This window comes from Danio aesculapii, chromosome 10 (assembly GCF_903798145.1).
Source record: "Danio aesculapii chromosome 10, fDanAes4.1, whole genome shotgun sequence".
Classification (NCBI taxonomy): domain Eukaryota; kingdom Metazoa; phylum Chordata; class Actinopteri; order Cypriniformes; family Danionidae; genus Danio; species Danio aesculapii.
Genome location: NC_079444.1, coordinates 14,159,932 through 14,185,585, shown reverse-complemented (window position 1 = coordinate 14,185,585; position 25,654 = coordinate 14,159,932). Strand labels below are relative to the sequence as shown.

General features: G+C 35.6%; 1 protein-coding gene across 1 annotated transcript in view; it reads left to right on the top strand.

Annotated features, from left to right (window-relative positions):
• The first annotated feature begins 1,331 nt into the window (after positions 1-1,331).
• Positions 1,332-25,654, top strand: part of map3k1 (mitogen-activated protein kinase kinase kinase 1, E3 ubiquitin protein ligase) — a 103,556-nt gene continuing 79,233 nt past the window's right edge. Inside the window, exon 1 of the mRNA XM_056466396.1 lies at positions 1,332-1,785. Within this exon, the coding sequence (XP_056322371.1) occupies positions 1,358-1,785 (428 nt within the window). The 5' untranslated portion in view covers positions 1,332-1,357. The remainder of the gene's footprint in view (positions 1,786-25,654) is intronic.

Below are 25,654 nucleotides of genomic sequence, written 5' to 3'. Positions count from 1 at the left end.
TGTCCTGTATATGTGTTGGTGAAATTAAAGTCCAGATGGGTAAAGGTGTGCTGGTGCAAAACATCATGGTCAGTGTAATCCAGGTGTGTGTCAGAGGTTATGTGTGGAGTGCTCTATAACGTCCCCATGGGCACTCCAGCTGATAATCGAGACAGAAACACATAGCTCAGTCATTCTAGCAACTTCATGGAAAATTTACATTTGGGATTTTTTAATTTTTTGCTATAACTTTGAAAAGATTTGTTTTGCATTAGGATGGAAAAATTCCCAGTAAGCTCAAAACCATAACAAATGAGGGACACAATGATAACAAAATTTAATAAAAGAAATATTTATATAGGCATAACACAACTAAGGAAGAATAAATAAAGAACAATTAACATAAGATGATAAAGTTTGAATAAGAGCATTTATGCTGTTAGTTTGTGTTTTAACGTTATAAAGTGCTAAAAGCAATAAAACAAATATCACTGAGGAATCTTTTGCGCTGTGACTTTTGAGACTGGAAAATAATGCTACAGAATACTTTTAACATTGATTTCAAAAGCTCAAGAAAGTTACTGATGGTGTTACTGGAAATCAAAATTAGACGCTGGCTAGACATTGAATTTTTTTTACCTGACATCACGACCTAAATCTAACCCAATATTAATGTCTTATGCCCATAAAAAAAGGTTTGAAAATAAGTTTAGCTTGAGGGCTTTTAAATATTGTTGTGGTTGGAATAACACATGTTTAAAACCTAAAGATTTTGAAATTACAATAACCTATTGCATAAAAGATGCCGCTAGGAGAGAAATTGTGGAAAGTTTTGTAATAGGAGGCATATTGTTTAGGCCTATTTTATTTTATTGTGTAATTGGTTTCTATGTATATGAATGCTTGTGTTTATTTGGTTATTTGTTTATATATATTGTTTGTTTTGTGTGTTTTTAGTTTTATTGTGTTTTGCTTTTCCTGTTGTTTTTGTAATCTATTGACTACTGCATAGAAATGATTATTTATGCTGCAAGTTTGTGTTTTAACATTATAATGCAATAAAACATAAATCTAAATGCAATAGAAGTGATAAACCCTTTGCACTGTGATTTTTGAGTCAGGAAATAATGTTAGAGTATACTTTTAACCTTGATTTAAAATGCTCATGAACAGTTCAATATCATGATATGACCACTTAAAAAGTTGTCTGACACCGTGCACGTAGGTAAGTATGTTCCCAAAGGGGTCCCTAGGTCCCTCCTGTATTTCAGAGCACCCCTCCCATCCATCCCGAAGCCCCTCCTTTTCATCCTCCCCTAAATTCCCGCCACTCCCTCTCTCATAGAATCTATTAAGTGGCAAAAATTCAGGACAGAAAATGGCGACGGCGGGGAGCCGGACGTCGTCGTTAGGCGGATTATTAGACTCCAGTAGCGGCACAAACGTCGGGAACGGACTTCAGGGCACTTCCAACGGCTCCACGCCTCTGAACAGCAGCGGGAAAGTGAAGAGAAATGCGGGTGAGAGCTCTCAGTGGAGACGAAAGGTGAGGAGTGTGGATCTGGATAAATGCGAGAGCGGGACCGCAGCGCTGCACTTCCTCACGGTGTCCGGTCCCGGCTCGATCCAGACCGCTTTACTGCAGCAAAGCCTTGCCGACCCGCAGCTCGGAGACAAAACCAGCAATAATTTGTGTACAAGTGCTCAGGAATGGATGAAAAGCTCTTTAAAAAGCAGCAGTGAAAGTCCGAGCGCTGAACATGGAGGGGCTGCTGCTGCTGTGGACGTGAACGCTTCGCAAAACAGGTAAAAATAACGGCAAAACTACTTTTCAGATACGCGCGTCTGTCGCAGATGGGTTTGAAGAAACTGTATAAAGTGACTAAAGATGTGCATAAAGCTCCCTCTGACAGATCTATCTGTGTTTGTGTTTGTATGAAAGTTTAAGGAAATTTGTGACGCAAGTTTGAAAAGTGACAGTCACGGGGCAGGTGACTTTTAAAGTTATTAAAAAATTATCTCCTGAAGGAATAAAAGTTGTACTACGGGATGTAACTCCAAGTTTAAATCGTTTGTATTGATTAAGATTTGTTTTGTGTGGACGAAATGGTTTGTTTTGATGTCCAGCTTGCTTTCAAAGGATTGTTTTGTCAACGCGATTTTTATTATTTTGTTTTTCGGAAGATTTATATTTAGACACGCGAAAAGTTGTTTGTTTATTATTATTATTATTATTATTATTATTATTATTATTATTATTATTATTATTTTAAAATACCTACATTGGACTATATATAGCCTATCTTTATTTAATTTTTCTCCCCTTTTTAAATTACACGTCAGTTCTTCCGAGTGACAGTTATGTGACCTGTGACATTTGTAGCTATATTTTGATGGTTAATGTTCACATCATATTTGAGTGTGGGGTTAAAAGCTGTATGTTTAGTTGAGTGTGGGATGTGTGTGTATTGATGAAGTGTGAATCTTGCGAGAAAGTTCCGCGTCTGCAGGTTGAAAGCCAGCTTTTTTCTTTATCCAACGTTAATGGAGACTTCGAGCACAGGATTTGATGCAATAGGAGCTGCAGGCTTTGAGACTGTAAATATGAGAAGCTAAACCTTTAAGAAATCAGGAATTAAAGTGTCTTCTGCACACATACAGAATTCTTAGAAGATTTTCTGTTATTTACTTCCTCCGCACTGAATAAATTGACGTTTGCTGTTTGTTCAAACTACTTATTTAAAATGAGCTGAAACAACACAGTTTTTGTGTATGGACAACTTGTTTTATGTTCAATCAACTTAAATTTGTAAAAACTGAGTTAACCTAATTTCTTCATGTTTTCTCAACATAAATCAATTGTGTGGAGCATTTTTCACAGCGTTGTTTTGTTTTTTCTTGTGTGTTTATGTGCTATACTGGGATTCAGAGTCTGTGATTCCTTGTTTTACGTCATTGAGCTTATTCATTTACTGCCGTTTTCCCCTCAGGTAGGAATAGGAGCGTTGGTCATTGTCTGTTCATGTAGGCCTTTTTTAATGGATTGAACGTTACAGGTGGAAACAGCCCTGCTGAGAACAACAGGTGTTGCACAGTGTCAGTTTCTGTCACTGCTGTTGAAGCAGATGTTCTTGTGTCTGAATAATTTAGGGACAAGTCATCCACTGAAACTGTTTTTTGTTGAAAGATCAAAGCAGCTTCCTTTCAATGATCCTTGAGCTCGTTTTACTTGTGTTTAAGATGAAGAAAGATATGTTTACATGGCAGTGATGTACTAAAAATGGACGACAGCATTGTTAAAATGATCCCTATTTGCACAAACTAGCTACATTGAAGTATCTAAAGGAAATGCTGTCATTTTAATTATGTGTGAAATCAAAATTTTATGTTTAATTTACTGGCGCACATAATAAGTCTTAAGGTGAACTATTAATCCATACAAGTTTTCTTAAAAAAAAAAAAAAAAAAAAAAAGCTTGTTTTGTTAATCTTTATTTAACCATTTTCTTCTGCTCTGCATTGACAGTTTTTCGCTGATGTCAGAGTGATTTTTGCTTAGCCAAACCCCTTTAAGCCTTAGTTTACTGTGAGCGAAAGATGTGAAAGAAGGAGCACAGTAATAAACCCCTGTTCCCCTACTCCATATTCTCTTTCAGATGTAAATACTTCTTTATACTGAAGTAAAAGTCTGAAGCAAAATTTTGGTTTACGCTGTTGTTGTTTTGCTTGTCAATTCGCACGTGTGAGGGATGTAAATGATAATAATGGTCCTGACGTATTTCCATAGCTTCTGAGAGTCCAAAACGCTTTGCATATAGATAAATAATGTTACAATAGCTGTTATAAGATCAAGTTATGATTGAATTGCCTCTTGTTACAGATATGAAATAGTCTGACAACAAGAAGTGTTCACGGGCCAATAACGATCATGTTGTAATGGTTTTGTATAGTGAACACATAATATGCACTAATGTTGTCACGATACTGGAATTTCAAACTTTGATATAATACCTTTTAAAATATTGCTATTCGATACCATATTCTATTCCATGGGTAACATTTTGCAGCATTAAAAGTACGCAAATTAAGTAAAAAGGGGAAAAAAATAACTAAACCTTAATATTAATAATAAAAAACCTGGTACGTCAGCAGTCTTTAAGGCCAAAAGGCAAAAAATAAATAAATAAGTATGTATGCAATCTCATTATGGTAAGTAAAATATCATGATTTTATCGTATTGTATTGGTTTACTGTACCTGAATATCTGACTTATTTAACTTTTTTCCTCTGCTCCATCTTATTTTTTATGCTTGCAATTCCTTTTGATTCACTCCTCTGCAAGATTATATCAATCAAAGTTAAAGATTTCATTCCAAATAGAGCTATTCAAGTCATCTGCTGTAATTGTTTTCATATCACAATATATTGACATTATTCTGCAGTGCAGAAGTGCGCTCGTTTTTGCCATTGTTTTAGAATTTCTGATTCAGCTCCCGATGGGAGCTTAAGGTTAATATCTTTTTAAATAAGCGGTTTTGTCATTGATAACATAATAGATAATTTTACAAGAAGCATTTTTGATATCTAAATGTCTGAATATTCTGGTCAAAAAATAACCAAGTGCAAATCTTAAGTATATTTCTTAAATTAAAAAAAATAAAAAATAAATGTGTTTTCAGAGTGTTTGTAAAGTTTTGTTTGTTTTTAAGAAATTCGGTGTGTCCCTTCTGTACAAAGTCAAACAGACTTTTTCAAAGAAAATTAACATGCAAATATATGACGTGCAATAAAACCCAAGTGCGTTCTGGATGTTTTGCACTGCTCTGAAACATGTTTTGAAAAGCAAAATAGGCCAAAATCTCCAATCTCACCAGCGCACAACAAAACAATGCGTTGCCTGTTGTGTCTTGCCCTAAACAGATCTATTGGATGTGCTTAGAGCAGCCTTTATTTATGAGATTTATGATTGCTTAATATACATGGGAAGATTTGCAATCGGAGCCTCAGATTGTGAAACATCAGCTTGGTTTTCCCTCATTGTCCGGTGAGCCTGCAGCGAGGATCGGAGTTTCCTGTGTGGTTGACACAGTTGGTGTGCTTCCATTGGGTGTTTCCAGCCCACAGAATCGTAATTAATTTGTTTGCGTTTCCAGCGGATGTGGTGGGGGTTTGACCATCCCCTTTAAGCATAGATGGCTGGTCCTGTGCACGACAGGATGGTTCCCCTGGCAGATATCGCAGGTCTTTGATCTAACTAAACAAATGCATGAGGTTAAATGGGTTTATGTTCAACTTGCGTGTAAATATCAGGAACGAGTTTCTTGACATGAGGGCTGTGTTTGAAAAAGTCCTTGACTTGTGTTTACAAAGGTTTGGTGTTTAAATGAATGCGGTTATGTGGCATTGATGCATTAGGGCTGGGCGATATGGGCAAAAAATCATATCTCGGTATTTTTAGGATAAATGATAGTATATGATATATATCCGGTATTTTCCCATAAATGGTTACTTGAAAGTCAAAGCCTTTATTAAAACTTTATTAAGCAGTTTTTGAGCAACACAACACAGGAGCTGTTTCTCAATTCCAAGAACGCAGAGATCGGACTTGCGTTCTTGTGGAGACTGGTCTTGCCAGGTGTCCTCGGAAGAACAAACTCGGGAGACCACGAGAACAGAGAACGCCTTAGAGAAATGAGATGCTACATTTTTCCTGATGGTCACATGACTTTCACTCGTTTTTTAATGGAAAATTATTTAAAGATTACAGCATTTAAACAACGATTTATTGTTTTTCCTCTTTTCAAAATATATACTATGCATAAAAACATTATAAATGTAAGTTGCACAATAAATAAAACAGATTTTAATACGAATTTCAGCAAACAAACACCCTTAATGGGTTTATTCCTTTATTAAGATGTTCATGGTAATATTTACTTTTACAGTTTCATTTAAGGAAACTCCTGAGGTAAATAAGTGATATCTCTGAACTTTAATAATAAATCTAAATAAAATGCAGCGCTTCCCACCTCCAGTCGCAATGACTTCTGGGACTTCTAGAGCAAGATCGATGCTCAAGTCTGCATCGGTGCGTCCTCGATATCCAGAACACATCCGGGAAGTTTTACGCGTCCTCTGTTCTTGCGGTCTTGAGTATTGGAACTGAACTTTTGCATCTGATGATGACGTTACATGAGGACGCAAGACCGCTGAAGAACGCGTAATGAGAAACATCCAGGGGTTCCCCTCCCTGATATTATTATCATATAATTATCATTCTTATATTGTTATTTGTTGAGATATTAAAGCCAGATATTAAAATGGAAAAAAGAAATTTTTGGTAGACAAATGCATGTATTTTTATTTTATTTTTTAAGTTTTAATAATCGTTTAAACTACCAACTGTTTGTACACTATAGGCACACACACACAAATCAAATCACATCCTCCAGTTAATGGGCTAAAATAAATAAATCAAATAAACAGAATAAATAAATAAATAAACACAATGATTAGAATATCATCGGAATTGAAGTCAATATGCAATAACAGACCAGTGAATATGAGGTGGTTTCACTTTCGAAATGCGGTATAAATTCTTCCCATTTTGGCATTTGTAATTATTTTAAACACATTCAGGTGCTGCTTGTCAAATTGGCAAGGCTTCTATGTTCGTTTTTGCTGTCAATTGCGGTAGAAATTATCAATAAAAGGTTTCTGATTAACCGCTGTGACGGCTGCAGGTGCTGTGTGACGCGCATGCATGCGAGGGGGAGTCAGATTAGTCCTGGGAGTCAGATTTCAATACAACACCAGCACTGCATGTTCCTCCATGTCGCGTGTAATGATGGGTCGTTCTTGAATGATTTGTTCGTTTTTTATCAAATCTTTTGAATGACTCAGGGAGTGAATCATTCATTTGCGCATGCGCTCATTTGTGCAAGAGGAGCTCGCATGCTACCTTGGAGTGGTCTGTTTCGCGGAGGATGCATACGTGTGGCCTCAAACCATATCGATATGAAAGGTATTGGATAATCTCGCATCGCGTTGGGGAATCATATCGACATATTCCCAGAACTCTATATACTGCCCAGCCCTAGGATGCATTAAATTAAGGGTAAAAAATGATGGTAAAAAGATTTCTGCTTAAAATAGCATTGTGTTCAAAGATTCCTGTGGAATAATTGTATTTTCACTACACTGTAAAAACTATTTCTTGCTGCTTTCAAATTTTAATTAAACTTGTCATTTCTTCCATCAATACAGTTGACAAAAATAGTAACTTAAATTTAGTTAAAACTTAATTAAGTTATAGTAATGCACAGACTTTTGTTGATATGACATTTGTCATATTTTTTTAATCGCAATAAAAATAATAATATTTTTAACATCTTTTTAACAAACTGTTTTCAACATTGACAATAAGAACAGAAATGTTTCTTGAACAGTAAACAGGAAAAATTTTTAATCTGTTCTTGTATTAAAATGCATACAAATTATTTTTTGAAGTTGCTAAAGGAAAACACTATAAAATGTCACTGTTTTTAATCAACTAAATGCAGCTTTTGGAAGCATAAGAGACTTCCATAAACATTAACAAATAAATCAAACCCAAAAAATCCTTTTACTTTTTAATTTATTTATGATTTCTTTCTTTTTGGAAGCAATATTGTTAAATAATGTCTAGAAGCTTTATGTATAGCTTTAGTAAATGAGTATGGACCAAGAAGCATCCCAAAAGACCTTTGTTTTTCAACTCTTTATTCTGGATCTTTCACTATAGCTCATTAACTCATTCTAAAAGTTCACAATGGTGCTAATTTGTTTAAGTGAAGTAAAAAAACAGCATAGTGGTATTGCATGTAATATTAACTTTATTAAATTATTGTATAAAAGCATTTCATATTACTTTTTACTTTGTTTTTGCTCTTGCAATGATAAAAATAATAAGACTGTTAGCCTTCTTGTCTCCTGGCAGAATGTAACCTGCTGAAAGAGTGACTGAAAAATGTACATGGTGTTGTGTTATGACTGGGTTATATGCACAGAAGTGTTGTTTAACCACTGAAATGTCCTGGTGAAAGATTGACTATTTTCAGTTTCATAAGGTACTTTCATAGCATCGATAATGTAGATTTTTATTTAGTTTAATAACAAGACATCAGTAAATAGCGTTATTCCACCTAGCCTGCTTTACTGAGCTGAAGTTGCTTTTATATTCACATATAAATATTCATTTTTGAACATTAACAGCCTCCCTTTACTGTTACCATGCTACTCTGAATATTCGCTCTGAAATAGCATGTACGTATGGCTTCGTAATGAGTGTAATTCCTGCACGCCGCCGGCCAACCACTAACTATATTTCTAACTGGCGAATGACATGAACTAGTCGGTTGTCTGCTGTCGTGTCACAGTGTGTGCGTGCGTTTACGATTTCAGGAGGCGTGGCTTTGAAACACAGTCCCTCCCCTGCCGTCTAAAAATAATATGCTAACCACCAGTTAGCATTTTGGCAGATCACCTACTGCATGTTTGTTTGTTTAAATTCAGCCCATATAAATTGTTTGCAACAATTTTGAGGAAAAAATTTTTTTTTTGTGCGTCATATATCCTCTTTTTACCGTGTAAACACTTAAAATCCACTGCATTCAACTAACAAAGTTCATCATAACTAAGTTTATTACTAAATTTAAATCAAAATGTGATTATGCAGCACATCCTAGTTTGAAGTTTCTGTGCCATTGGTGTCCTAAAAAAAGCATGTGATTCCTTGGCCTGTCAGATCTCTAAAACTGACCTTTCCAGGGCCGTCCTCAAATTAGCTCCCGACTAACATCTGGAGCCAAAATGACTTCATTGCAGAGCTGGAGCTCCTCAAACGTTTGCTCTCACATGCCCCCATCCCGTCTGCCATTGTTCATTTTAGAAACAGCCACTTCCACGAGTTCATGCTGTCAAAAGACTCACAAGGCTTTATTGCGACAAATATAGGCTCTCGTGGGAGACTGCGACGGGCTAAAATAAAGATCTAGGGTGGATGATCCTCGGCGGTGTCCTAAACGTGCACCGAGGCAGTGACTCACTGGCGTTTGACTGCGAAATGTGACACTTCTTTAAATTGAGTCTCGCGCTTCACCTATGGAGGATAAATTTAGCACTCTCGTCGTATTTTCTATCATAGCACATGCTTTTCTGCTTAAGTGTGAAGGGCTCTTTTCACACCTAATGATCTGTTGGGTGGAAACGTTTATGTATAAAAGGCACAGGGCAGATGTTCATTTATGGCAATTTCGATACGTCTCACTTACACAAAGTGTTATTATTCCCCTTTATGACTTTGAATACACAGGGACTCTGTTGAAATCTTTTAAGAAGAGAATGAATGGGTTGTATTACCAGAATGAGTGGTGTATTGTTTACTGTATTTTCTGGAAAATCAGCCATTTATTTGTTTCACTTGGAGAACAAAAGTCAAAGTTATTTTGCTTTTTATGTACTCATCTAGAATAAGCTATATGGGTGGTAAATGTACAGTTGAGGTTAAAATTATTAGCCCCTCTGAAATATTAGCCCCCCTGCCCCCCCCCCCCCATTACTGTTAAATAGAGAGATTTTTTTTCCAAAATATTTCTAAACGTAATAGTTTTAATAACTCATTTCTAATAACTGATTTATTTTATCTTTGCCATGACGACAGTAAATAATATTGACATGAGCATGTTTGTTTGTATTTTGTCTGTCATTAAAGGTGCACAATGTAAGTTTGACACCCAGTGGTTGAACTAGGTATAGCACTCCTGGATCAAAATATACGTAGGTTGCCAGATTGACGACACCAACCGTGTGACTGACTGTTGAGCTTAAAGGCTGATTTAAATGGTGTCCTAAATAAAAGCAACGACAAGAGATAGAAGGAATGTTTTTCATATTAAAGGAGAAATTTATATTTTAGAAACGGCAGTGTTTCCCCTACCATTATATTAGGGGGGGCGCCCCTCCCTCCCAACGGCTTTCCCCACCCCCCTTGAAGTCAAGTGTGGGGGCCAGAGCGATCGATTCGCTCTCGTCACAGCAGCTAAACTATATACAGATGTGGTGCAACCTCTGTTTACAGTGTATTGGCGAGACTCGCGTGAGTGATGTGCTTTAGTTGCAAGTGCAGCCATTGTATTTTCAGTGTTTGAGCTGCAGTGACGCGAGTAGAGCTATCGCCTCTATCTAGTGTCTCATCCAACCTTATGACCTGTCCCGGAAGCTCCGCGAGTCTCTAGCAAATTTATATCTGCTTCGTGATCCCAAAAAATGCGTTAAAATAATTTTAAAAAATTTAACATCATGACTCCTTGTGTCGGTGTCAGTCTCAGCAGCCGCGCTGCAACCCCCCAAAACTGTAAACCTAGGGGAAACACTTGAACGGCCTCTATTTCTTGGAGCTGAACAACAGAAAACTGGCAATGATCACCTCAGGTGCTTTATTTAGTGTTAAATGCTAATAATGTGAGTTGAATGCCTTTTTACATGACATTTATTGCCATTTACTGAAAGCAGCAGCAGATAGCTTACCACAGATTTTAAAAATAAAATAAACATTTGAAATTGAACTTTAGGACTGTGACTGTGCAAACCAACACTTATCAGTGACTCAGCATGTAAATTTAATAATGTTGAAGAGGTTTAATATGTATTAATTATATTAAAAACCTTACCATCTTGTTGGAGTGCAGTGAGTGCACTATTCTCGGCTTCTGAATGGCTGCATTTAAATTTCTGTTTCATTTGGTGTAAACAGCCAACTTGCTTATCACTGCAAATCTCGTCACGTAGCATGTTGTTAGGACACGGGGTTACAATGTAACATGCTCACCTAATGTTTACGGTTGTAATATTTATATTATTTGCTAAATAATAACCTCATGTTGAACACTGAATCTGCGTTTCATTTTGGAGTCTGCTACTGTCCACTTTAGGTCGCATTTTTTGGTCACTGATGCAAATGTTGAGAGCCATTCTGACAGAATGAATAAAGACAACTCGAGGTGCTGAAATATAATTGGCTAAACTGCCATTGGCCGGGTTAAATGACCAAAACAAAGACAGACGTTCCGCCATGCAATGCACATTTTCAAAGCAGAATATCTGACTTCAGCATTGTTTTTCAGATAAACGAATGCTCACTTGGCATGTTTCTTAAATATCTGCAAACACATTATGGTATTTTTATGCTTTAGAAGAGTCAAACTTACAGCACCTTTAAGAGAGCCGAATGAAACAGAGCTAACACTGTGTTTGTTCGCTGGCATCATGAATTATGCACAAATGAATTTGCTTTTCAGAACTTTTATTCAAGAGCCTTGATCTTTCTGATCAGATTTTTCTCAGAATTTTGTCCAGAATGTCTTAAATTTGTATTGGTGCAGTTTTAAGTTACTCTTCTATTGCTGAAATCAATTAACTTATTATTTTGTTCAATTACTTTTTTATAAGTAGTGAATAAGTGTCTGAATTTAGCTTTTTTGGGGCAGAAATTTGTAAAAACAAAACAAACAAAAAAAAAATCCGCTTATTTTTGTGGAATGATTTTGAGTGTATAGTAGCTGAAACTTGACCAATAAGATAATTATTTTTATTTAAGGTTTACAGTGCAAATACTATTAGAAGGTATTTACACTAAAATAAAATATTATATATAATGCATATAATACTATATTAAATAAAAATATATAACAACAAAACAATACATTGAAATTTGTGAATGTATTGTACACAATCCAAACATCTAAACATTTGCGAATTGTACTGTAAATAGGACTTGACATTAACACCCACTAAATGCGGGTAGATTTCAGCTGTGGCGGGTTAGACAGACAGCTGTTAGACAGACAGTTTGACAAAACGTTGACAGTATGCGTGCAATTGTGATCTTAGAATCGAGAAGCAGCACGTCTAATAAGTGTTCGCACGAACAAAAGAAAGCTGGTGAATACCAAATGAGGGGATGATCAGGCGCACGGAGCGACACAAGCGATCCTTGCTCACTGATGACAGTGTCGCTCGCACAGCTGGTGATGTGTGCGAGTGCTTAAAAGCACCCGCGCGCATGCGCATCACATTTCTTTGCACAAAGCAACCGTGCCTGGAAATACAACTGGTTCGATTTGTTTGTCTTTGAAATAGACTGGAAAAATGCACCCACAGTCCTTCTACTTTCAAGAGCTTGTGATTTATTTATTTATTTATTTTTTAATAAAGTAGCAGTGGTTCCAGCGTTCACTTTAACTATTCTTAATTATTCTAAATCTTAAGATTATTAATGTGCCTAACATTAACTGTGTGCATGCGATTATCCTCTCATTATCGCACATGGAATGTTTGTTATATTTTGCTTGTTTTGAAGCATTATTTAAAATTTGTGGCTAGGAATTAATTAGTTTGGTGTGGCCATAGAAATGATTGGTAAATCCTTAGTGTTGAGCCTTAAAATGTCATGTGAAATAAAACTAATTGCAATGCAGCACTTTGAAACCACAACCCATTTCCCAAAGGTCACGAAACACAAAAAACTTAAATTAATGAGGAGGCATGTGGACATAACACAAAATTAATAAAAGGCGTGGCAAGTTTATTTATATAGCACATTTCATAAACAGTGGCAATTCAGAGGGCTTTACATAAACATGAATGAAAGACACAAGTATAAATAAAATAGAAACAAATAATATAAAAAGTAATTTTAGCATGCCAAAGTCAAATTTATGCAAATATAATATATTTTCCAAACAACAAAATTGCGGCTAGTGGATATGGCGAGTGGCTAGTAACGTTGGAAAACTACTAGCCACAGTGGCTGGTGATCAAAAAAGTTAATGTCAAGCCCTGACTGTAATGTAACCGAAGTAAATATAAAAAGCTGGATAAATTAATATTTACATACATTCACATATTTTAAGAAATAGACTGCATGACGACCTACAGAAGTATCATGTGGGCCCGATCATAATCCATTTAAACTTTTGGTAATTATGTGGCTAATGCAGTCACTATAGCATCAAATAAACGGGTATTTTGATTGCACATTGAAAACAACTTTTACAACTTGTTGTTTGCTGTATAGTCTCGTCTGCAGCACATGCTACGATACTCCATCACAACACAAAGCAGAGGCTGTTGATCAAGACTGAATCTGTGCATTTACTGAACTGAAGTGCTTCTGAACAGCCCTCTTTGTCTAGTGGTTGTGTTCTCTTAAATGCCGTTTGGTTTGTTTATTTCCAGGATTACACTACGACAATTTTATCAATCCATTGTTATATATTAAGCTGTTAAGACAGAGGTCAAGTCAAAAATAAATAATTGTGTGCATATTTCTTGCTAATAGGAAAATCTGAAGCTACACAACATTCATAAGCTCCAATATTGACTTATTTCTGCTTTTGAATCACTTAAGCAAGTACAAGAGTTGTTTGTTTTAACAACTCTTTTAATGGGTTTTATTTCATGCTAGGGCTGGTGATATGACAAATGTCAAGATAGAGCTTGTCTTATATCTTTATAATGATTTTTTTTTTGTAATATGGTACCATTTCTGTAAATTGCGTCATTTAATAATGATATATATCGACCAAATGTAAAAGTCAATTTATTTTTTATATTTTAATGTATTATCTAGTAATTTATTCATTTATATGTGATCATATTTCTCACTTATTTAAAACTTAAGGGCAAATGTTTGATTCAAAAGTTTGGGAATATAAAGTAAATATTCATGAAATATAAAACACTTTTTCAAAACTAATGATTATGAACCCAACAAAAAAAAAATCTATAATAAATTGCTTAATGTAAACATTTTACTTTTAATGCACCTTTCTCATAATGCAATTGTTCATGTCTTTGTCTTAATTATGAAGAAATATAACCATAAACAGTGTATTTTGTGACCCCATGAAAAAATGTTCATACACATCCAAGATAAAAATCTGTGTTTACATAATGTATACATGTACTGTGTGTATTGTACATCTATGTATATATGTGCAAATATACACACTCACTGTACATAAAATACAAAATAAATACATTTACATATAATTAGTATTATATAAATATATTATAAAAATTAAAAAAAATGTTATTTTATATAAAATATATTAGGGGTGGAGATATCGGTTCAGTAATAGATCATAACCGCTTATTACGTTCTGACGTCATTTATCTCCTTTGTGCTATGTCGTGATGGAATACTATGGTGAAGGAGGCGAGGGCGAGTAAATAAAATCCCACCTCTAGTTTGGAAAAAGTCCGGAGGAAAGTGGGTTTGTCCAGCTCTGTTTAGGTGGGAGTGTCGGGGGAGGGAAAGAGGGAATGTTTTGCATAAAAATGGGAGTTTCTGTTTGGGCATGCGCTGATTTTCACAGAAGCAAAACAATCACACAGACGCAGAGGAGAAAGACAATGACTGTGTTTACATGGACATCAGTAATCAAATTACTTGCTAAATGATTATTTTTCGACTTTGACTGCAGTTTGGTACTTTCACTTTCATTCTGGAAAGTTTCATGCATGCCCCCATGACAAACGAGATATTGGATGCAAGGAACTGCTGGAAGAGTGTAGTTTTAATAGACTGTTTGATACCGCAACAGCGAATGGGAGAAAAAAACCTCCACATTTCTCTGTAACTTAGATGCACTCGGTAGGTAACGTAGCTTCAGAAAGTCGTGTGTGTATAGACTAGACCTATCCTGTCACAAAATGCAGCGAAAATCCTACATGACAGTAATCGTTTGATTGCTGTGTTTACATGTTTACACTCGGAGAGCAACATTTACAGCGGATCTTTCAGTCCATAATATTGTAGTGATATTAACGTACTGTAAACTTAGTAACTAAATCATTTTGACTAAGGTATGTCTTTAAACACTGAAAGAGTACTGCTGACGATACAAACTAACTTTGCCATCTGAATAAACAAACAAACAGACCACTGATCGATCACTTACCAAATGTGTAGAGACAGGACAATCAACACCAACTGGAGCCGTTGACAACCAGTTAGGATCTATATCGAATTGCCCCCATCTGCATCGTGGTGCACGGAAGAAGCAATTAATTTTAACACCCCTACAATATAGTCATGCATACACAGTGCGCACAGATAAATTTAGTAATTATGAACTTAATCACAATTAATCGTTAGACAGTACCTAAAACAATAGACTTTTTATTTTGTCTATATTGTTGTTTTGTCATGTTGCGCAGCCCTAATGTATAGCCAGTGAATGTGAAGTAATGATTATGTTTATTTGTGCTCTGCTGATGTTTGAACTGAGCCGCCTGTACAGCGATTTGTCACATGAAAGCCAAAACAGCATTTATTGTTTACATTTCCTGATAAAGTAGCGCAGGGAAAAAAAATGAAGCATGAGGCTTTGTTTCTCATCTGAAATAACAAAACCTAATGCTTCTTGGAATTGTCAGTGTGCCTATATATAAAGTGAAGAATAATAAATCAACTGAAACAATGGACAGATGGATTTGGGGGTTTTAGAATGATTATTGATTAATGATAAAACAATATATAGTTGTAGTAAACAAGTGCATGTACAGTGACTAAAACAAAATGTAATTTTTGTACTAAATGCAAGCCTTACTGTGTTTCGATATTTTTCAGTGGAGCGCTACTAACGGTTTGTGAAAATAAAGCAGTTTATCTCTGCTTTTTGAAAGTTTAATGGTCTTACGGTGGCCGTAATTGCAATAACTATAAACATTGCTAATTTGTCTTTTATTCATAGCAGTGTTCAGTTCTTCAAATAAAATAAGAACGGAAAAATGTTTGTAGCCTATGTTTTGATATAAACAAACTTTGACAAGTCATGTTTGATTTAAAAGTTTAGAAATATAAAGTAAATATTCATGAACTATATAACAGATTTACGTTGTAGCGATGTCTGTACAACGCTGCATTTTTTTTCAAAGGCAACATCGCCACTTACGTGCTCGTTACATTGTTACAACGTAGAAATGTAAGATGTGAGAATGCTGTAGCAACGTTGTCTTGTGACATTCTGACATGCAATAAACTAGGGTTGGACGATGTCGACCAATTTGGCATTGTGCGATGTCTAGTGTAAAATAACGCGATGGACAATGGCATCATCGTCATAGGTGTAGGTGAATTAATTATTCATGAATAAGTAAATAATTCATAACGAATTAATTATTTGTAGCCTACCATTTCAACTACCTGACCCGCATGGTCTCTGTTTTACCCATAAACTAATCATAAATAAATACAGATAAGTTGCACACAAATTGCCACTTGTCAATCACTTTTTCCGCAGGACTCTGGCATGAATCAGCAGAGTGATCTGTGTCGTTATAATGGCGTTGACAAACTTGGTTGGTAAAAAAAGGTACACAACCAACAGGAACCAACCAACAGTATCTGAGATTTTCACTAAAATTACTACAAGCTTTTAAAGCGTTAAAGCGAAAGATTGAAGCAGTGTACTGACACTGTGACACGTTACCTGATTAGATTCAAAAGACTGAAGAGTCGTTAGATAGAGACAAAATGAATTAAATATCACGTTTAACAACTATAGTGAGATGCAATCGAGCGGTACATCCTTAATAAACTTTCCGCTGTGCACTACGGAAAATATTCGTAGCCTATGTCTTGAAATGAACAGAAACTTTGACAGGTCTACTGCGCCAGTGACTGACCCAACAAGCACATTTACGTTGTAGCCATGTCTGTACAACGTTGCATTTTTTCCAAGGCAACGTCGCCACTTACGTGCTCGCTACATTGTAACAACGTAGAAATGTAAGACGTGAGAAGGCTGTAGCAACGTCGTCGTGTGACATTCAGCAACCGTGAGACAACGTTCTTACTACATGTAGCAATGCTTTTTTTCCTGGCAGTTTATCAATACTGCCTAAAATACAGGATAAGCAGTAATACTTTTCCATTATTGCTTAATATTAAATATTGTTTGTTTATTTTTCCTTTTTAATTTAACAACTGCTTGTGTAAGCTTTAAAGTGTAAAACTGTCACACAAATTAATATAATCAAACAGTATAAATTAAAGTTTAGATTATATTAAATTTTTAACTATATATTATCAAACTAAAAGAGACAATAACAAGAGAAGCAAATAAATAAATACATTAAAATGCAGACTCTACATTGAAGCTCTGGACTGGAGAACACAGCAGACCGGGGAGCGCAGCCGAAGACCAGGTGAAGTTGTTGGTACGGAGAAAGCAGTCAGAGAATCCAGTTCAGAGATGGATCCACAGCAGCCACAAGTTAAAATAGGCAGTGAAAAAGAGAAAACAGATCAGAGCTTGACACAACAGGACTACACAAATGACCACTGATTACTTATTTAGTAAGAAGAAATAAAGCAATACTCGCGTCTCCTCAGTTGTTGTTGAATGAGACGCCGAATGGTATGTTGAAATTTAAACTTACTCATTGATGACAAGTAAAGGTTGTACTGTACAGTGGTCATCCACGCCACCTAAGCACAACCTAAAGCTATGGCCGTAATCATGTCACCATTGTAAGTGACAACCTTCAACAACAACGTAGATCCCCAACCTTTTTATAAGGTTGGTACAACGTTGAAGTAAGGCTGTTACGTTGAGGCAATGTTGTGTGTTTGTTGGGTGAAAACATAGCATTTGCACACTCTGATCTGCTTATCTAATGAATAAACAGCATAATGCAGTAAAAGTATTAAATCGATCCACTGAATTATAACCAAAAATTTATGTTAGTAGGCCTGTCGCGATTTTGTTGTACGATATTTTGCACCAAAATATATTGCGATTAAACAATATTATTGTAATTTTAAGACCATTTTATGCCACTAAAATAGCATCATAATGCAAGTACACTCTTCCAAAGGACACACAATATTTTATTCTTAAGAATATTTCATTGAATTATAGTAATTTTAACAATTTAATAATCAGGCATTGGAATCAGAATGTGAAAACTGACTTTAATTGTATATTGCATTAACAACAATGATTGAGGTCATGTCCATGTCTGATAAGTCAATATATTGATTATTGTGATCGGCCTAAATGTTGGTACTTATTAGCTTTTTTTCAGCTACGTTTTATTCTCATCCTTTCTTGTCAAAAATATTGCTAGCTGATGTAGTCACTGTTAGTATCTAATGGTATCCATATCATCCCATCCTTATTTGGTCCTGGGAAAAAAGGTTGTCAATGAACTTTTTTCTTGTTTTATTTTTGTTGAGGAATTAACACTGATTCATAATTACTGTTAATTGTTATTGTTATATTGAAAGCTGTAGCCCTAGACACTGAAAGGAATCACTCATGAGTATTTTTCAGATGTTTAGTACCTGAATAAAATCATTTTATGTTTGTGTATAGCTATACTCCTTTTACAGAAAGAGGCAGTTCAAGTTGCCTTCAAGCTGCAGCTCAGTCGAGTGTGAACGCATACGATTATTCAAGCTACATAAAATGTGCATTTATTGCTAGACCATTTTAAATGCCTTTTTTCCCCCTGCATTACAAGGACAAATGTTAATGCCATTTTCATGCAGGTGCTAGTACCGAAATCTAGCGCTGTGACTTGTATGGTCTCTGTCTAGTGTTTTAGCATGTTTTGTCTAATGAGCGGAGGCCTCTCCAGGGTCACCAGGAACTGCGTGTTTAAAGCCCAGGGTTAGCTGAATGATCACGCCTGGACGCCGGACACAAAGGCCCGGATATTTCCATACCCATTAGGCCCTGTCCGCAGGCTCAGGGGTCCCCCCTCCTCTCAGGTTTTGTTTAGTTAACAGCAGGACGAGGCAAGCTGGAGATTACATGTGAAAAGTAAACACACGGGAGCGTGACTAATAAGGCGCAGATTACTGGTTAAAACAACAGGTCTTGTGGCAGGCCTCTGAGATAGATACCCACGATGTGAGCCAGTGTGCTCTGAACCCGGTGGTATGTCTTGGAAACCATATCCGATCTCTGTCGGAATGCACCGATCTGAGTGAGGCCGTCCCATCTAGATTGGAGCGTGTTGATTGTACACAGTCCTTTCCAGCACGTCCAATGAGAGCTGTTGACACACTGTGTGTTGTAACGGCATGGGAAAGGGCCATCGATTTTCCCAGCGTCTCTTTGGCCTCCGGGGACCATCAGCGGGAAACTTGATTCCGCCCGTAAATTGGGAGTGACTGTCAGTTGATTGGCGCTGCGGACAGGCACGCAATCCATGGGCTTAGAAGGCGATACAAAGAGATGCATTGTGAAACGCCAGCGCTGTTGTCATAATGAGGAGGATCCCAGTTCTGGGCTTCAGTGCCGAAGGGGCCAAAATAGGAAATGGCCAAGTGTCCCTTGACCACCTCTCGGTCCCTCTGGCCTTCTTTTTGCTAAAGTTTAAAATGTGTGGCGTTAACACGGCCAACTCCCAACATCCATCCGGGCAGCTGTCTTGGGCCGGGGCTTCCCTGGGGACATTGTTCCCCCATCGTCTTTTGTTTTACTTTGTTCTTTTGAGGTCGGATTTAATCTCAATTGACCTTTTTCCTCGAGTCTCTGCCCTTGTTTGGTGGACAGGGAGCACTTAATGAAACTTTTTTTTTTTTTTTTTTTTTTTTTTCTCACTGCAGTCTTGAATCTTTTAATGGAGCTGTACTTTGGCTGTCACTTGCAGTAACCTCTTCTCTTTCAGACCCTGTTTACTCGTAATGTTGAAATGGATTTTTGGCAGGCCGGTCACAATGGGATGGCACTTTATTACGGTGTAAAATGGGTTGAATAAAATGTTTGAATAAAGTAAAACTTCAAATAGTTACTCCTTATTTGCTCCTAAAGGTACCTTTTTGAAAGAGAAATGTCCCGGTGACCATTTTTGCACCTGTTTTTGGTGAGGGTAACCTGCCAGCCCCACATCCAAGGCCAAAAATGGGCTCTTGAATTGGCCTGTACTTTATTAAGAGCTGCAACATAATTTTTGGCATAAATAGTAAGAACGAATCCGTGTGTGTCTCTGCTTTATTTTATATGACGTGATTTATTTTGACACCATGTTAATATTGGAGGTTGCCAATTCACTCTAAATGGAAAAGCATAAAGGTATACTTGTATATCAGCTATAATAATAATTGTAAAAGTAATAATTATATTAATATAACAATAATAAAAAACAAAATAATAATAATAGTAGTATTGTTGTTCATGTTGTTTGGGAAGATTAATAGTAATGGTACTGATTATTTTTGATCATTATTATTATTATTATTATTATTATTTTATATATTATATTAATACTACTATTGTAAAAGTAATAATTATAGTAATTGTATTAATAATAATATGAATAATAATAATAGTTGTATTGTTGATATAATTATTGTTTGTGAAGATTAATAATGATAGTGCTAATAGTTGATATTATTATTATTATTATTATTATTACTACTATTGTTACAAGAAAACAAAAACAAATAAGTATTACTATTTTAATATTCTACTTTTCAAAAAATATTATATAAACACTAATTACATTGATTCATGTGTTCTATTCAAATATTAAACCATCAAGCTTTAATATTTATTTTCAATATTATTTTCAATATTCTAATATAATATTAGTAGTTATAAGCTTGTTGTGGTTATAGATTAATAATCTGTCTTTTAAAATTTTTCTTCTAAGAACTTTTAAGACAGACATTTTTAGTCATGATCCGCTCTCTTTAGAACTTGCATTGCAATGTGTCAGGTTTTGTTCATCAGTTTCTGCTCTTAGATTTTTTTATTTTATTAATTTTTTTATTTTTTGAGTGTTGAGAAAGTAGTTTCATTTGTTTGTCTGATCGATGTGCAGTAACACAAGTAAGTTTGGTTTTATAAAAAAACAATAGAAAACATGTGTATAAAGCTATATAAATGTTTAAAGTGATCACGAGCTGATAAACCACTTGAGTGAACTCTTTTTGCTTAGACAGCCTATAGCCTTACTTAGAGCCTTACTATCCTACCACCTAGAGTTGGCTAATATGACAAAATTCTCATATCTCCATACAAGTCGTCTCATATGTATCCCGATATAGTATCATTTCAGTAAATTAAATCAATTAATAGTTTCTATACAGTACTGTGCAAACGTTTTGGTGTTTTAGCAAAGTTTTAATGACCTTCAAGATATAAAACTGGTCTCCGCATCAAGAAATAAACAAATGGAAAAGCAAAAATAAGAAAAACAAAACCCTATTTTCAAAACAAAATGGCTCCCGCTAGCAAAAGACAGGATTTAGTACGAGTCCATACAGCAGACCCAAGTTCATCTTTTAATTTATGTTTTTTTCCTCTGTCCAGGCAATCCCATACTGCCTCTATAATACTACATTTCATGACTCTTTTAGCTGTTTTTGTCTATAAATATCATGAATATCTATAAATATTTAAAATTATCTATGAATATCATTACTGTTCAGGTGAAGAGCGAGATATCATTATGCTGTAATATAAATAAATGTAAATAATCATACAAAAAAATTACAAATTTATCGGTGGTCAAAGACTTTTTTTTGGGAAAAGGACTGTTTAATTTTTTATATATACTCAGTATATACTCAGTAATTTACTCATTCATATGTGATCATTTCTCACATTATTTAGATCTTCAGGGCAAATGTTTGTCTTATAAATGTAGAAATAAAAAATAACTTTTCCCGCCCCTCCTCCAGTTTGATTTTACGGCTATCTCAAAAGCACACTGATGGATGCTGCATTTTTCAACTTGGTGTACTAAAAAAAGGTTAATCGATCAGCGCTAACTGTCGAACGCCCACTCAGTGCCTAGCTACGTTATAGGTGCGTTATAGCTACAAATGCGCTGCTACTATTGACAATAACTAAAAATTAATGCTCAGGTTGAGAAAAGTGGATACGCAGACCACAACTCTCATAATTCCACCCTCAGTGACGGCATTACATTAGAAAATTACATACTGTGCTTGTAATTACAAGAATAAGTTGAAATTATCTGAATATCTGGCTTCAACAAAAGAACATGCAATCTAAATTAAATGTGTCTAACACCCTATGAATTGACATTAGGTCTGTCTTTAAATGTTTATTGGAAAATAGTGTTTTCATCTATAAATCGACTGTTGTGGTCTGACTGCTGTGCTATTATTGAATAAGCAATGACTTTGTTGGAATGCTTTGATGCTATTTGTTTGATACTATTATAAAAGCATGGATTTAAAAAGACTTAAGCTTTACATCAGATCCGAAATAGATAGATTTTCAACGTCTTCCTTTGTGAAACTCAAACTGGGTTGTACATGAATAAGAGATGCACAGTTAGTTGATTTGTGAGTGATTCGCCGAATGTACAAGTAAAACTCTGTTATAGATCTTTATTTTAGCAAGTTTCTCTTCATGTAAAAATACAAACTGGAAAAATAATTTGGCCAGGATTTTATTTTTGCTATTATAAATGTGATAAGACATTTTAAATGGTGATTTATTTTATTCCAGTTTAAATTAATTGAAAAAACTAATTAAAAAACTAATTGAATTTGCTCAAAGGCTTATTAATAATGCATTTAGGATTTGTTATTAATCTAGTCCATCCTAACTACATCATTATCGTTTGCTTGAATACATAATTTGTTATTGAATGTCATCCACTGAAATTTTAAAAATGAACATGAAGAAAAATGCTTTGACTCTGTGTGACCTAGAAAGTGTTTAATCACTGCTGTACTGTAAAAGAGCTGTGGAGTGTGTAGAGGAGTTAAATATAGATTTTCAGTTAATGTAGTTGTTGGATTTCTGAAATGTGTGTGCTTTGTCAGTGTCATTGACTAACCTATATTAACAAGGATGTTTACTCTAGTTGCTTTAGTAACTGATTTATAAAGTTACTCAAGTTACTTTATAGCTCATTTTAAAACTCTGCCGAAAGACTTCTGTCTAAGAATGTGGTAAATGTTTAACATGTTTTGCTGGTGTTCATAAACCAGCACACAGGGAGACGTAATGTAGGTCATCATGTGATCAGTACGTGTGGCACAGAACATTAGGTCTTCAGTCATCAGTTATGGTTTCCAATGGGATTTCCAATGTAAGAGTACATTTACACAACAACAATGCACTAAAACAGCAAGCTTTTTCTTTTCTTTTTCTTTTTTTTTTTTGCATAGGTCCCAGGGTGATTTAATCAAAAGTGATTTTTGTGTGCATTTTGTCAGTAAAGCTTGTTCTAATAAATCTCAATCACTTTTTTTATATGTTGTTAGATAGTCAAACTTTTTTTTGCGTAATTCTACAGGGATTTTCTGTGTTTCTTCTTTATGGTGAATTTTAGATTTGGTGTCCCCAAACTCCAACCCTACTCTACAACACATGGTAAAGCTAGGTTGCTGCTGGAAGTGGTGTTGGTGAGACCAGCAGGGGGTGCTCATCCGGCGGTCTGTGTGGGTCCTAACACCCCAGTATATTGAAGGGGACTCTTTACACGTCTTTCAAATCTTTCGAGGTCCCGACTCTCTGTGGTCGTTAAAAATCCCAGGGTGTCCTTTGAAAAAGAGTAGGAGTTTGACCCTGGCATCCTGGCTAAATTTTCCCACTGCCCTCTGTCCAAAACGTCTTCTCAACCATCCCCATATCATAATTGGCTTCATCACATCATGTTTCCTCTCCACCAATCAGCTGGTGGCTCATGTACAAAGACTTGCGTTGGAATCATACTAAAACATTGCGTACGGACAAAGCTGTAAATGTGCGTATGCAGCAAAAAATTCAGATGTATGAAACACTGCGTACGCAGAATCCAATGCATATTCTCTTTGTACATCCGAATTAACGTGAAACTGAGCGCACGTGCACGAGCGCAAAACCCCTCCCTGCCTCCTCACCTGTATAAATATAGTAATGACTCTAGTTTGGCAAAACCAAATGAAAAAGCAATGGCAAAAGCTAGCAAAAGGTAGACCGGAGAAAAACTGTGTTATTTGCAAGTTTGTCCTCCGGAATTAATAACAAAAGAAAAAAAAAGTGAGAGAGTTTAGCTGACGCGGTTAACACAGTTCTGTCTGAACATCACACTGAGTGAATTAAAAAAAGAAATGGTCTGATGTAAAGGTGTACAATTTTATAGCATCTATAGCAGCATGAGTGGCGTAGCTCGTAAAGCGCATGGAAACATGTTTTGACACGTTCGATCATGGACTCGGTTCGAATCCAGCGTATGATGAACTCATTCTTTTTTTTCCCCCCACTACATATCAGATTTTGCCCACTCTTCATCACAAGGAGGACAAGTAGGAATCATTAATAAGTGTGTGTATTATGTTAAGCGCATTTGAGCGTCACATATTATTTGCACATTTATTGAATGGAAATGTTTCTGATTAATCCAAATTAGTCTTCAGATGGCGCCTTTATTGCAATGTGAAAACCGGCGATCGCAGCAAATTGCGCTTTAATGTTTGGCTGGTCAACTGCATTGTGTGGAAACCTTATAAATCTGCTAGACACGCGGATGATCCCGTACCATACAGCTGCCATTGCACGGCTCAAAGATACTGTGTGCAAGTTAACATAATTGCCTATAGGAGTCGCCAATGGAAATAAAACAAACACACACAAGAAATGCACGTAAGCCAGACATGAAGTTGGCGTGAACCAACGCACATTCTCACGTTCATTTCATCGTTAGTAAATTTAAACGTGAGCGTACTCAAAAATCTGGCGTACGCAAAGTTTTTGTGCGTACGCAGTGTTGATACATAAGGCCCCTGGTGTGTGGGGTGCGGTCTTGCACAATATGGCTGCCATTGCGTCATCCAGGTGGATGTTGCGCACGGGTTGTGGATGAGGAGATTCCCTCCAAAAAATGTGTAAAACACTTTGAGCGTCTAGAAAAATGCTATACAAATGTAAAGAATTATTATTGTGGGGATGAGCGAATGGCTCTAAAACGTATGAATGAGATTGTACAAATTAACCACTAAATCAAAGTTACACATTGCCATATGATTGCGTTAGACATTTAAAGCTTTGCTAATCACATTTTTAATACACTAAACTTTGTCAAAACAGTCTACAAACATTGCTTCAAATCAGTGTATTTTGCGTGTCAGACCAGAAGGTGTCACTAGATGGATTTTCACCTCTGTGTTAACCCTTTAAATGCCTGCTCTACCATATTTTGACTGTTTTAAATAATGACTGTTAAAAAAAACAGACATGATCCTGTCGCGCTGCTACACTTTATTTTGGTTTTATTGTAAAAAAACAAAAAAAAAAAAAAACATGTTAAATGAAAATCTGAAATATTTTATGGCATACTTCAAAAAATAATGATGATATAGTATTTAAAAGTGTTTTGTTTCGATTTGTTTTTAAATAAATTGGTCTTATACACTTCATATTTTCACATTTTTCATACTATATTGTATTAATTTTGTTACTTTTATCATAAACTGACATATCTACCATTTGGTAGAGGTTAATATTTTACAAATTATGGGATGTGTTGAAAGAAAATGCCTTGTGTGATAACTAGCAACATTAGGAGTTAAGAAATGCTATACTTTTTTTTTTTTTTTTCTTGGTTGGGCAGTTAAAGGGTCAATGTGCGTTTTGAGGTACAGTGGTCTCGTT